Raw genomic sequence first — 15,201 nt, 5'->3', positions numbered from 1 at the left:
TTGAAAATGGGTCTTCAGACAAGCAGATACCAAAAATTCTTAACAGTGAAATTGTTATGACCTTAAGCATATCAAATCCATGGACTGCGTCAACTGACCTTCTTACTTTGGAAAAAGATAGGCTAAACTGCCACCCTGCTTCCAGTGTTAATTAGGTCTTCCCACTGCTATTACAATGTCCTATTCCACAAAACTATACATATAGTTGAGTTAATGCATGTTCTTGGAAAACAGTCTTTCACATGGAATCACTACTCTCACTCGTGAAAAATACTTCTCACTCTCTGCAATTCAGGCACTCCCGCGCCCACCATGGGCTGCAGTTCAAAGAGAAGTTTTCTGATTAATCTTGTTTGCCTCTTGGTGTATTTTATCACACGCCTCATAAAGCTTCAATTTCCTCCAGTCATTCAATGTCCACCTGCTATAAATCCCAAATTGAATACTTAGAGATTCAACCACGTACCATCTTGGAACCTGTTTGTAACTTTTTCTTTTTGTGGTCACCAAGCCCAAGGATAATACTTTAGATGAGACCTCTCCAGTGATGTGGAAAGTGAAGATATTATTCAACAGATGGGAGCATTGAGCTTAAAAAGGTTGTGCATTCTTCGTTCATCTCACTAACCACTGGTACAACTTTCGATCCACATTATTGGCCGAAGCACATCAGCACCAGAATTCAAATGTAGCAGAAATGTCCCAAGGCCTTGCCAATAAATGATGCCTCTACAATCTAAAACCTTTTTTGTGATACTGCTGTGCATGAATGCTGTGTCATATTTGTCACTGTGTTTCAGAGCAGATGCCTAACCACATTTATGACACCCTGTTTTTCACATTCAGACACCTTCCAGCCTTACTCATCAGCTCATTTCTGCAATCCTTTGGACAAGGCAATGTATTTAAAACCTTTAATCATCTTTCATCAGCAACATTTTTGTGCTATTCTCCTAAATTGATGTTATGCAATATTTGCTAGGGCATGATTATGGAAACCTGTGGCAGTCACACATTTCTAAGACCTACTCAGCAATCAGACGTATATATTTTCTCCAGAGTAAACTTGGGAAGTGTGGATTCACTTGCTATCTTCATTTTAATAATTTTCTTCACAGGGAGAATGAGAAAGCTGAACATTGAGTGTTCCCCACCCAATCCTCACTGGAAATGCATTAATTTCTGTACTTGAGAAAAGTTTGTTCCAACATTCCCAGGGTGGAAAGGTGCCGAAGGAGTTTGAATACCAATACCCACATCATAGATGTGTTTTTTATTTTACTTTTAATTTTATCTGTAACCTCGATAGTGTGAACTTATACTATAGAGTTTCTGTCTATGTTTCTTATGCAATCCGAGGAAGGGAAAAGCTCCTATACCTGGATGTTTTAAGATATGAAAATGAGTAGCAAAATACGTCATACCCTTAACAGTAATTGATGTGCTGTGTTTTGTATATTTAATCTGTCTATGTCCTGAGCCCATTCTGCATGAACTTTAGTCACATATTTTTAAATAGGAATGTTTTATTAAGGTGTGTGTATTATTTTATCTGTGTGACTCTTTTATGAATATATTTTTTATCAGAATAAAGATTTGTTGTTGTTGTTGAGTGTGTTTGCTTGTATGTGCAAGCCCTGTTTTAGGCATTTCCACCTTGGAACACCTGAACCCACCCATGTAAATTAATTAACTTACTTTGAAATCTTTGTGTGAGTAAATCCTTTAGTGGATGAAGCAACTTTTGCAGACTGAAAACTGGTTTGGCTCATGCAAAAAAGCCTATTTAGATAAATTCACATGTCAATCCAAATGTATACAATAACATGATCTCTTTGGCTGATAGGAATTTATTTGATCGGACTCAAGTCCGCCCGACTTCGTAATTAGGGCTGTAATATTTTGTGCGCTTTCAATGTGAGGAACACAAATTACAATACTTAGAAATAGTGACTAATCATTTGTCAAATAAACCTCACATTAAGTTCTAAAATCTTGGCCAGATAGTCCTCTCTCAATGACAGTAATATCTACCCTGAGAAAAATCCTTGCACCGCCTGAATATTTTCATGTGTCAGTGCTTTAATTATTCAGTTACTGAATTGTGGATTTCTTCATTGGTATTAACGTGAAAGCCTCTTAAATTAAATGAACTAGGAGTATGATATCGTGCAATTTATGTGCTAATTGTAACAATCATATAGCTAATGAAAAGAGATGTTACTCATCATCTAAACAAAATAAAAAAGTTTTTTCAAACATTTTTCGTCCCTTTACATTTCACTCACATTAAGACTTACTTCATTTTAAACGCACATCCATTTAACAGCAAACCTTTTTTGTTAAGAGTTATCTGGTTAAACAACATTTACTTATAGGTGTTGTTTTGGTCTGTAGTAGCGTTCTCTCAAAATATACAATATCAAGATCTATTGCAGTTGCTTGGTGTGATCGAGTTACTTTCTAAGGTAAAGCCCATAGACTACACGATGTTTAGAAATAATGTAATCATTCACTACCTAATAAAATATTTCTCTCAGCTCATTTTTGAATGCAGTGGCTGAACAATTAACAGCCATCCCAACAACCCTAAATTTCAACTGCGAAGTTTTTATTAAGAAAACAACTTGCAATAAACTGATGGTCACAACCGATAACCACATATTTTAATTCTCTATTTAACAAGACCTCATTCAATAACTATGGAAATGTGTGTGTGTGTGGGGGGGGGGGGGGGTTAAAAGCCTTGACCCTTAGCAAGAGATTCACACTGCATACCATTTCACTATGGAATTCAATTTAAAAATGGGTCATATAAGGGAGAGCTATAGCAAACAAATAGTCCCATAGAAGCAAAATGGATATGTTTTGAAAGAATTTAAATGGGTATTTAATTGGAGCGGTTAACTCAACATCAACTTTCCTCTAGATTCCTTCGAGTCGCTATTGCTTCGGGTTAGCTGGAATAGTCAGGGGAAGGGCAGAGGAATGAGGCAAATTATCCAACGGGTCAAAGGGGAAGAAGGCTCCAATAGTGATTTAGGAGACCAGGGATTACTGGCCCTGATTCTAGCTAGAGGCACAATGGGAGAGATTGGTGATAAGGCTAGAATGGGGTGGAGGAGGGAGACTACACACATTGCGGAATGAGGAAGTTGACTCTAATAGTTATTTGGCAACCAGAAGTGGTCGAGGTAGGTTGACCTGGTATATATGGAAAAAAGTGACAATACAGATGGCTATAGAGAGAAATGTGACGAGGGAAATGAGGAGAAACATGTCCACTGAAGGGAGAATGGAAATTAATCTAGAAAAAATAATAAAATATTTTACGTGTATACAAGAGAAAGTACTTATGCATCAAATTGCCTACATTGCACGGGTGCTGGCAATGCTGCACTTTTGTCAGACAGTTTAGTGTAACCATTAGCTCAAAATTGGTCCAAAACAGCTTGTTACCAGGGCAAAATTGTGGGCACTCATTCAGTTTATAGGAACTGGCTCATGATAAGGGGTTAGAAAAGGACTGACAAACTTGATACTGTTAACCAAGTGATAGACAGCGAAGTCAAACACAAGTGTGTGGAGCTATTATCTGTCTTCAGAGCTCACATCAACTCTGGCTATGCTTTCACTACCTTATACAGAGAGTACAATAGGCACTGCTGGCAAACAACAATATATGCAGATGTAATTTTCAACACTTCTACCAATGTTCTACAAGTTGAATTAGACTAGAAAATCGTTCCAGTCCATAACTTCTCTCCATCTCTCACTAAAACCAGCTATAGCACTCTCGCCCCTCACCATCACTCTCTTGCTGTGTCCCTCAGTCTTCCATCTTCTGTTAATTCATAAACCATGCTTCATATTGCATTTTGGCATTTATTTCATTAAATATTCTATTTAAAAAACATTTTGATGAACCGATTAGCGATAACCATTAGAAGCAAAATCCTCATGACAATTTTAAATACAACAACATAACAAGCTAATTTCCAATAGTATAAAAACAAATTTACATGACAAAAAGTAATATCATACTGACTTGAAACACAAAACAGAAGACTGGTAGTCTGCAAAGCATTATGGTTAAAAATGGCATCTGTATTAAGGAAAACCCAGTGCAGGCCTCACTTGTCCCTTGATTGGTAACACTGTGTAAATCTATGGAAACATATATTTACAGAACACTTACCTTCTGTAGGGGAGGTCTTCAAATGCCGGCACAACCCCTCTGTGTCGCCAAAGTGCTCTTGGATTTTGACCACTCCCTCCATTCCCCGAAGCTCCATGAGCGAGCGGAGCTCATCCAGTGAGCACCCAAACTCGCCGGCATGGTTGGCCTCGTTTCTTTGGTTCTTTGCGTAGAAATCACTGTTCGTAATGTCGCCCATTGCAGCTCTGGTTATTGCTCTGATAAGTCGAAGAAAGGATGTTTCGAATAAAGTGCTTGAACGTCGGGATCAAAATCCAAACTCAAATTCCAGCCAAAGGAATGAAAAAGATCCCAGATGACTTCAGATGAGCTCAGAGGAGCTTTGATGCCCAAGATGTCCACGGTGTGGTGGCACGTTGAGGGAAGGGCTCTTTCAAGGCGGTAGACCAGCTCCAACCCAATTACCTCTTCCCATTATGCTGCATGTGGACATCTACATGGTCTTCGCTTCTGCTGGACCTTTGGAAATAAACACAGAGGAAAGAAAGGTTACAATGGCCGTCCCCCGCTGACCTTACCAAGATGTCCTTTAATCCACTGACTACAGAGCCTTTGATAGCAGAACTCAGAGACAGAAAACAAAGATTGTGGCTGCACCTTAAGACGCCGCGCGCGCTCATCGCCACAGCTGATCCCATGGATTGTGATAGCGCCTGCTGCGTGCACACACGAGGCTCTTTTCCAGCAATAGCCGTGTTGCCTACTTTGATCAAGTCCCAAGAGCAGCAGCTAAATGAGATGGCTCATGAATATTAATGAGGGAGCCATTAGTCCAGCAGCCTGGATGTGCCTCCGGTTTGCGCGCTCCCTGGTTCACATTGCTGTATCAATCTTTTAACTGACAAGAGTACAAGGAACGGGCAACTCCTACGTAATAAAAATTAATTGAAGCCTATTACTTATGCCTTCATCCATTATGAAAGCATTTTTATTCCTTCGGTAAAAAGAAGACTGAAATCAAGAAAAAAAGGGTGACATTTTCTTTGACGTTGTTCAGACAGATCTGTCAGTCGGGCATCCTTGTCAGCTGAGAAAGGGAAGCCAGATAAATAAACGGTGTTAACGTCCCGAGCTCTGCCGCGAACACCCAGCCACCGGGTAATGAGAGCCGCTGCCAGCGTGCTCCCGTTAAACACCCACGTTCCACCGGGAAATGGAGGCGCGGCAGACCTGGGAGCCTGCGCGCGGCAGACCTGGGAGCCTGCGCGCGGCGGCTAATTATGGCTCTGCTTTGGTGCAAAGCATCTACCTGTTTCCGCCTCCTCCCCCCCCCCCCCCCCCCTAAAAGTCATTTCTGCTTCATAAAAAAACGCCTGTTTATTAAAAGCCCGGGAATGGTATGCGGATTTGTTCGTGAATTGGTAAAAAAAATAAGAAGGTAAAATTGCCAATATTGCACAACATTCAGTGTGTTGTTTCATGAATTAAGAATGAGTCAAAAAGTGATCCCTGGATGAAGTATTCATGCAGGTCGGCTTCCCAGGAGGTTACAGATTTCAGCTCCACCCTGAGTATGTTCAGGTGAAGGGATACACAAATGATGCACCTGCCAAGGATATCACATTAGCCAAACAGAAGGAGCACTTCTCTGAAAGAAAGTAGTATGGTGGTACAATGTGCTCTTTCAAAGGAAGGCAAGACAGTCTAATGTCTTTGTTTACTGCAATATGTCTTTTCCCTGGCAATCCTGACTTTTCTATCTATTTCTGTATTACACAGGTAACGTATGGGCACACTGAGGGTTTTTGGACATTGTGCGTTCCAGCCCTATGTATTACAAAAAGCTTCACTTCTGGAATACCAGTTGCACATCTTGAATGTATGCAATTTGCAAGGGGGTTTGCCCTCGTTGGTATAGGAGCTTGGCCCCATGCACACGAGGGAACACATTTGCCAGTGCATCTGAACTGTACTACCTATGTGGGCACAGGAAAAAACAGATCGCTGTGAGATGAGTGAGAAGTGACACAGTTAGTGTACCACCCACTCTGAGGGCACCTTGTGGGAGAAGTACAGAGGAATCATCCACACGCAGGTGAGGGCACACATTGCACCATCTGCAGATGGAATCACTGCCCCCTCTTTGACATCAGGCCTGATTCACTGCACTGAAAGATGGGATTTGATCTTTAAACCCTGTTATGAAGCCTGTGCTTGAACTTGCATCATCACATTTTTTTGTAATACAGTGCAAATTCCCAGTGTGCACTGGACCCACCAGCGTGGGGTGCAAGCCCACAGATCTAGATTGTGCACTACATGAGCCCAGGAGTGCATGCTGAAATGTGAATTGGAAAGCTAAGCCCCATAACAACACCTTTTTAAAAAAGATTATTTGAGAATATATGGTCCTGACCAGGGCTCGGGTCGGGGTGCCACGCGGGTGGACGATCCCCCCACTTATTTTACCGGGTGGACGCCGTCCCCCTGCCAAACAGGTGGACTTCACTCTTTGGCCTCTCTGGGACGAGATCGGAGCGCACCTTTCGTGACGTCACTTCCTGTCGTGACATCACTTAGCCCCCCCCCCCCCACTTCTCTTTTTGGGACTCGTGCCCTGGTACTGACAGGTTGCAATCATAAATATGTGTTTCGCCACAAAGGTATAGTGTATGCATGATATATCAAACTCAATTAGGAGTTACAAAGAACTCCTGGGGCAGTAAGTTCACACCTGTAAACACAAGTACTGTGCAGTAATACCCCACCAGTATCATGCAACTGCAATTAAATATCACACAATGAGGAATAGCTGTATAGACCCGGATTTACTGAATAGGATGCAGCATGACATTCCCTTTTCTATGGGAAGAAACACTTACAATTACCACCAGTTTTGAGCAGGTGGTAAATGTGAGTGGGGGCTGATGCAGAGTGGAGAGTGGTGGAAGGGAGTGAGGGACAGGGAAGGCAAGGACATTGCTTGGCATCGAGAAACATTACATTCGCTCACTGTGCCTTCAAAGGGGTAGAGCGGTGTAGACACTGGGTGTGAGGGGCAGGGGAATACATTTCCCACAGATTGTGGGGTGGGGTACACAGTGAATAATACCCACACCACCCAGATTTTGAAGTGTAAACTGAAAATTAAACATTGGCAGACAGAACGTGTCTCTCTAAAGCCATGCTACCCGCATATCATCAAAGCCTCCTCAAAGCGCTCTAACAAGATGAGCAAAATCTGAGGGGGGCTCTATGGCCTGATTGTTTAGTTAATTATTTTATTATGACCGTTGAGGTGTGGAGCCTGCCCTTAAAATCATTCTGTTTGTCAAGCCAGACAGACCCAGCAGGCTATGGGAAGATATGATATTATATGCTGACGAGGCTGTTTTGAAAATTAGAAAGATTTTAGGAGAGGCTCAACACCTCAATGGCCGCTATTAAATAATCAGCACAAAATAGAGAAGTTCCTAAGACCCCACATAGTTTGCTCCTTAGGTTTCTGCTCTTTAAGGAGAAGCTTTCGAAGTGCCCCATAATTTCAGGAATGAATGCTTGGTCACTCTACTTGACCTTTAGTGTAATTTTAAACAGGAAGGTACACCTTTCAAAGTGATGATGGCACACATGCATAATATACATGTGTATATAGTGTGTGTTTGCTTTATGGCGAGAAAAGTGTATTTATTGATATCCATATACTAACACTAATGGAATAGCAATAATTGAATAACTGAACACAGAGCACTGACCTTACTGGAAGAGAGAAGGATGTAGGTTTACAGTGTCTGACCCGCACAAGTGCAACCATGAAGCCTGGGCTGGAATCCCTGCTTTCCCACTTTACCAACTTTTGAGATACATGGCTTATAACTTTTCTTCATTATCAATGAACCTTATATTTTAAGAGCATACTGAAGAACTTTAGTAAGGTGCAAAAAAACCTTAGATAAAGATAATCTCGCTTCACATTTAGTAATAAAATAGTGTATATAAATAAAGAGCATGACAAACTGACACATTGTGGGTAATACATGGCTATATATTCAGGGCATTGGCCATTCTTTCATGTCTCATGTTTAAAAAAATGGACTTCCAATCAGGGGCGGCTCTAGGCTCATGGCGGCCCTGGGCAGGGAGCGTAGGTAGGAGCCCCGGAAGAGGGGGTCCGGGCGGGGCAGAGCGCGGAGGCCAGTGAAGAGGGGGGTCAGGGTGTTTGGAAGTGGAACAGAGCTGGAGGCCGCCAAATCCCTGCCAGGGGCCGCCTCGCAAATATGTATCCAACCTCAGAGGATTATTATATTAAGGATATATTTTGGCGTGGTGGCCCCTGGGGTTTGGCGTCCCTGTGGAGGTGCACAGCTTGCACATGCCTAAGGCCGCCCCTGTTCCAATAAATGTCACTCTGTTCCGTCATATAATCGAATGCCTTTGAGACACTGACCAATGTTGGAAAATGTATTTTTTCATTTTAATGTCTTTATCATAATTTTACTGACAAATGTTGCATGATTTACATCTTTTTATAGATTGGCTCATGCTTTGGCTTTTAGAGCCAATCCGGAGCCCTGTCTCTGCTGTCCCAATGCTGTCCCTGTCTCCAGCGCCAAATGGGTACAGTACGGGGGCAAGAAAAAGTACCAGGCTACATTTTAGTCCATTCCCAAGGCGATTTTGATGGCTGGGTTTCCCATTATTCCTGCATCTGGGAACAATTGTCTACTCATTACTGATCAAAGCAGAATTCCTTAAGGGAATTCCATTCCACTCGAATTGGAATCATTGGTCTAAGAAAGGAAATGTGGTATGTCAATTTCTATTCACCTTATTAGTGATTCCTCTGCCCTACATTTTGAAGAGACTTTCTATTATTGCAACCTAAATCTTCTCCCCACCAGCTTTTGCTTTGAATTTTATTTTACTATTCTTTTTACAGTGTTGAACGGATGCTATCATTTCAAGTTCGATTGAAATTCATAATTAAAAGTAGTAAAATGCAATTGAAAGAATTCATTGTAGAAGATAACAAAACCTGAAAGCTTATTTGGATTTCTGATCCTTTTTGTAGGGAGTAGTAAGACGAATACATTTATGGTAACATACATGGTCTCTTTGCATGCGAATAATTGGTGTTATTGCTATTCAAATTTACCATACTACTTATATTCATTTCATGATGAAAGGCGGAGTCTGCCCATGTGGCGTTCGATTCTATGTTTTACAGGTCCCAGGTTGCTGATCAGCTCAATCTGCTACATATTGTATTTATGTAAAGTTTATGACTTCATATTTGTTAACACATTTTTGGAAAGGGGTAAAGACTTTTATTGGAGGAGCGAATATGTTTCTATGGATTTATTGATATAGGGACTCGAAATAAGTCCCTTTGTTCTTAAATACACCTTCATGTATTGGGAATGCAATCTTTCTGTTTCCTTTATTGCTCTTCTTTAAAAGATGGTACCTTTAAGGACAATATACTTTAAATATGAAACAAACTGCATGTGCAACAGTTGTTTTGGTCAGATAAGCAGATGGATGAACATTATGTTTAGTGCATCTCCGGCTTAATCACATTTTGCTCAGTTGGGTGTGATCCATCTAATCATATTTTATGACATACATTTTTTGGAGACTGATTCTAAATGTCTATTTAAATAGGTGTCCGCCTACCTTGAGAGCATATTTATCATTTATGGGTGTCAAAGTGTCGAATGATGCTATGTCTGCCTTATCAGTCACTGACACAAGATGATTTTGAATAATAAAGATATACTGTTATTAGCATGAGTAGATTTATCAGTCTCTTTTTTTGGTAAGAATTATGAAAAATATAGGAGCAATATTTACAGGTTACCATAGATAGCAATGCTAGCCCTGACTCTGCCTCTGGTTCAGTGAAAACAGGATAACTAGGGCCCTCAGAGCACCTGGTGTCTACTTCAACTCCATTGCAGAATGCACTATAATCTGTGAGCATTGTACAGTCATTCAGAAAGCTGCATAGCCAGATGGAAACAATAGACAAACCAAAAGGAGTCCACATGTAGAACAAGAGGTCCAATAATTAGTGTGTACCTATTTCCACTCCAGGTTCAGGTATTCCCTCAGGGATAGAAAGCCATGCCCTGTCAGTGTAATGCTTATTCTGACACAGATGGAAGAGGAAGCCCAGCAAAGCATGGATTTTAGATGATTGATCTACTGAATATTGACACCGACAATATTGTTGCATACTAACATGGAGGGACAAAATATCAAAAGATAAGTGCATATAGGGAGGTATAGATTTACTATTCCTAACTCCACATCCAAGAACCTTGAAGATATATGTACCGCATGGGTACATATATGTGGAGTTCGATATAGAAAATCTGGACTTAGTTATCTTTTGATATTTTATTTTCGATAATCTGTCATCGATATTCTGGTCCATGAATAGTGCTGATTCAGTATTCAGGGGGCACACCATTTTACATACAGGAAGAACATGATAGTAATTTTAGAAGTGCAATAGGAAACGTTAGAATACTAGTATACACGAATGACTGCATAAATGTTAATTTCTGATAATTTGCTTCAACAGAGATGGTAAAGTGTAATCTGCATGAGGTAGGTAGTACCTAGGTGAATTTTTTAACAATTCATGTGTATCAAGGAATAAGAAAGAATCCATTGTGACATTCATGCTTGTATTAAAGAGAGTTGCTGCGTAGAAGGGAACAGCAAATCCTTTACAACTGCAACCACCGATATTTAGAGCTGTGTACAAGACAGCCTGTAATATTGTGATTGTTTGCTGCCCATATCCATCTCCTGCCTTAGTCCTGCATGATCCTTTCTCTATTATGATTGCTGTGTTACCTGCCACACAATTTAGAGGGAGCCTGAAGAAGGAATGCCTGGAACGCGAAAACCTGCATTACTTTGTTTCACTTACAGGCTAACCACCAAGAACACGCCCCTGCATGTGGCACAGTTGATGGTGATGGTAATCTAAATTTATAAATTGCACAGCTACCTCATGGAATTTAAATTAAAGTCTGGCATTAGAGAGTTTTTTCAGAAAAGAGAGATGATTTAGTGTTCCTTCATAGGCTCTGCTGTTGCAACGTTCTTCCAGAGAACAGGTCTTGTGCTCTCTCAAATGCACCGCAGCAGGGTATAACTCACAGGAGCATTAACAAAGACTCAGTAAACCTTGAAATGCTTTTTTTTTTTTTTTTTTACAAACACAACGTATTGCATATGTTTGCACGGATCTTTCGTCCACATCTTTTACCCTCTTTTACTGTTTTTAACTGTTTTTGTAAAACTCTTGATTATGTATCTACTCCAATGTTTTTTTAAAAGAGTCATTGCAAAGATTTTTTACTAATCACGCAATAAAGTTTATTATTATTATCATTATTATTATTATTACTCCCAAGCGCAAGGTCTTCTTGTATGCTGCCCTGTTTGTCATCTGGGGATGATATCGGAGAATTACTTCTTGATGTACATTTAATTTCCTTCCAAGTCACTTCTACATAGAAGTATAAAAGGAGCCATGGCTGACATTTAAGGTCATATTTATGAGCTACTTTACATCATTTTTGAACCACACAACGTGTTGCATGAGCAACTCGAATTAAAAATGAAATTTATAAAGACCACATTGCATGGCCCTGAGAGGCCTTATAAATCTTGAGTAATCCAACACAGCACACATTCCTGTGTTGCATTACTCTGCTCCAGGGAGGCGTTTCCATGGGCATTGCGTGGGTGTTCCCATACAACATCCATAGATATTCAGGCATTTCCAGATTAACCAGAAGTGTTAGACCCTGTAATGAGCCAAAAACCTACATTTCCACAGGTGAGGGATAATGAGGAAAAAAATGTTTATTTCTCCTTGTTTTTACCTTTTTCTATGTGCTCTGCACTCTACAGCACGCAAAGAAAAAGAAAACATCCTCAGGGGATTGTTCTTGTGCAGGAAGGTGCCATTTATTGCACAAAAACAATGTTCCTTACAATGCAGGTACCCTTGTACCACGGTGCTAGGGTGCCTACATTGGTGCTAGGCAGCCAAAAGGGGAAAAGGCAGGAATACACCATGTTGACTTAACTACGGTGCATTACTGGCCTTTCCCCATCACGCAGCACAACAAGGTGTCTTGCTGCACTGCATGACTTTGTCATAAATATGGCTGTTAGTGTATTGCAACTCTGATATGACAATCTTGATTGCATGGATCTCTCTGGCTTGGCGTGCCCTTATTCAGCTATTCTGTCACCTTGCCTAAACTTTGTCCTAAACATTTTTTCTACACCTTACAGCAAATGATTCAGTTTCTCTTTTCTACTCCTGGAATCTTCGTAGGTTAACTTTAGGTTTTTATAATGGTGAAAAACTGCATAGTTTTATGATAGAAGTCCTGAATATCAATCATTTTAACGCCTGCACTTAATACTGCTGCCTTCCCAAACATTGCACACATGGATAAGGCACTTAGAGGATAAGCTCAAACCCTTTCTTCCTGGCTAAGGCAGAGAACCAGGGCACATTGGGATGCCAAAGGATAGCACCTTAGAAATAATGCTCTGTCTATGTCCATCTCTAACTTTTTGCATGTGTCATGTAAACATTTAAAGCAATGTTTAAGTTCATAATGGTAAACTTGCGCATTTGAGATTAAGCCTAAGAAATTGAGGCTGTGTCTTGAGATCAGAGTTTGTGTATGCATTAGTGTACTCTGTCATTGGGAATTTGAGACTGTGAACTTATGGCTGCTCATCTGGTGTGTGTGCCTGGGAATGCGGGCCTCTTCATCCAAAGCTATGACTGGGCATATACGTTTAAGTATCTGACTTTGTGTGTGGGTGATTCTGCCTGAGAACAGAATGTTTACGATTGTCAGGCCAGTTTGGGGTAGTGCCTGGTATTAAGATTGCTTCTGAGCAAGATAAACTATTTCCAAGCATTTAAGAATACCTGGCCACATGTAGTGGTGCCAGTGATGGTTAGTTGGATTATGTGATAAAGAAGCTTATGCGTCTCTCTCTCTCGCTCTCTCTATCGAAGCCTGAATCTACAAAAAATCTCCCTTACCATCCATATATTCATGAAATTATACACACACTTTATGATATCTGCAAGAAAATTATAGGACAATCTTACAAAAGAACTAAAACGAGCACAATCAGATAGACTGGTAGAGATCAGAGTTAAATTTGATACCCTTACACTGAAATTCCCCATCTTTATGGAAGCACTCTAACATGCTGAAAGAAAGATGTAGAGCACAAAACTAAGTTTATATTTTTTTAAGGAGCTTTTTTTATACACTTTTGAGAAGAACGATCAATATATGTACTTTTCCCAAACATTATTTCTGCAAAGCACATGAAAGATGATCAGTGAGCCCCGTATACACACTAAGGGCTTGATTACGAGTTCGGTGATCTTGCAGAGGGCTGCCACCCCAGCACTGCTGCGAGACCACCAAGCCCGTAGTCTGACCACCCGCTGCATTCTGAGTTGAATCCGGTGCGGGAGGTCTTGCTGCAGATGTGCCTTTCTAAGGCGAGCCATAGAATGGCAGGGCCACAACATGTTCCTACACAGGGAGAAATGCACCATGTCGTGCATTTCTTCCTGTGCAAGAACTGGTGGTGCAAACATGTAGGGGGGCACAACATGTGCCCCCTGCAAGCACCTCCCCTGCGCAGTCACAAGGGGGCATATTACAAACAACTAGCGATAATTATCGCTATGTTGGTTTAGCGGCGATATTTTTATCGCCAAGCTGCGGCGATTTTTATCGCTTAGGAACCTTGCTATTATCAAGGATTATCTCCTAAGCGATAAAAATCGGCCGAAATGCATGAATATCGCTGAAAAGACAGCGATATTCATGCATTACCGAGCTAATGCTCTTAGCCATGTTATCCACCTACCAATGGATAACATGGCTAAGAACTGCTCAGGGGCAGGTGTTAGCTTTTGGAGATATTCGCGCTTAGCGCGAATATCTCCAAAAGTTGGTAATAGGAGATAGCGATGTTAGCGACTGTTTCCAGTCGCTAACATCTTGGCACGCCCACTTTGCATGTCATTAGTGATAAATATCACTGACTTGCAAAGCGGGCCCAAGATGGTCGCTATCTCCTACTAGCTGTTGCTAACTGGTGTTAGCGACAGCTAGGTAATAGGGAGGTAATTTTATCTCCGCTTTCTTGGCTTTTAAAGCAAAAAAAGCGGAGATAAACCCCCTTGATAATATGCCCCAAGGTCCCCTGAGTTGCCTCACCACCACCCTTTCCATGGTAGGCTCACAGCCGTGGATAGGGTCGCAGTGAGGCAACTCGTACCATGCTCATTGTTGCTGCATCCGCACCAACAGCATATTGCAGCCTCAGACAGCTGCACCACTGCCATGGGATTCATGATCATCAGCAGTTGCGACAGTCCTTTGGCGGTCCCACCGCCACACTTACAATATGGCATCGCGCAGACTACCACCACAGGTTCAGCGGTCCCATGGAGCGCCAAACTCATGATCAGGCCCTAAGATATAATACGCAACAATGAAAGCAGGGTTGTGCAGATAAGAGAAATATGACGCTGTGAAGTCGTAGCTGGACCAAAGTTTCCTCTTCAGATGACTGTCACTACTTTACAGGCTGAGGGCACCATACTTTACCTGTATCCCTTAAACATTGCCACACTGAAACTAACAAGAAACATTCCACTTGCAAGTAATCTACAGTTAAAATGCACTTTCCCAGTTTGGAACTGCTGAAACTATTGGTCAGTTGTTTCCCCAAGGAAAACGTCACCTTTTTAAGAGATGTTTCATGAATTTTGGTTCTAGTTACTGACTTTCTCGTAATGCCCAATGAACATAGTACAATACTACGCATGTGCACATGTTAATAACATATGAAATTGCGTGAAACAAAAATGTGTATTACTATGTAACGTGTGGCTAAAGCATAATTATAAATACATACACTGTTCTCGTGCTCTGTGAAAATAAGGCATTTAAATGATG

The 15,201-nt window shown here is 41.1% G+C and overlaps 1 protein-coding gene across 5 annotated transcripts in view; it reads right to left on the bottom strand.

Moving 5' to 3' along the window:
- ATP2B2 (ATPase plasma membrane Ca2+ transporting 2) overlaps window positions 1-15,201 on the bottom strand; it is a 1,489,679-nt gene that overhangs the window by 946,399 nt on the left and 528,079 nt on the right. For all 5 annotated transcript variants that reach the window (XM_086938944.1, XM_086938947.1, XM_086938945.1 and 2 more), the window contains exon 3: window positions 4,199-4,678. In XM_086938944.1, the coding sequence (XP_086795070.1) occupies window positions 4,199-4,397 (199 nt within the window). In that variant the 5' untranslated portion in view covers window positions 4,398-4,678. The remainder of the gene's footprint in view (window positions 1-4,198; window positions 4,679-15,201) is intronic.

The sequence above is a fragment of the Lissotriton vulgaris genome, chromosome 9 (assembly GCF_964263255.1).
Source record: "Lissotriton vulgaris chromosome 9, aLisVul1.2, whole genome shotgun sequence".
Classification (NCBI taxonomy): domain Eukaryota; kingdom Metazoa; phylum Chordata; class Amphibia; order Caudata; family Salamandridae; genus Lissotriton; species Lissotriton vulgaris.
Note: the sequence above shows the minus strand (reverse complement) of the source record. Positions and strands in the feature narration are given on the sequence as shown.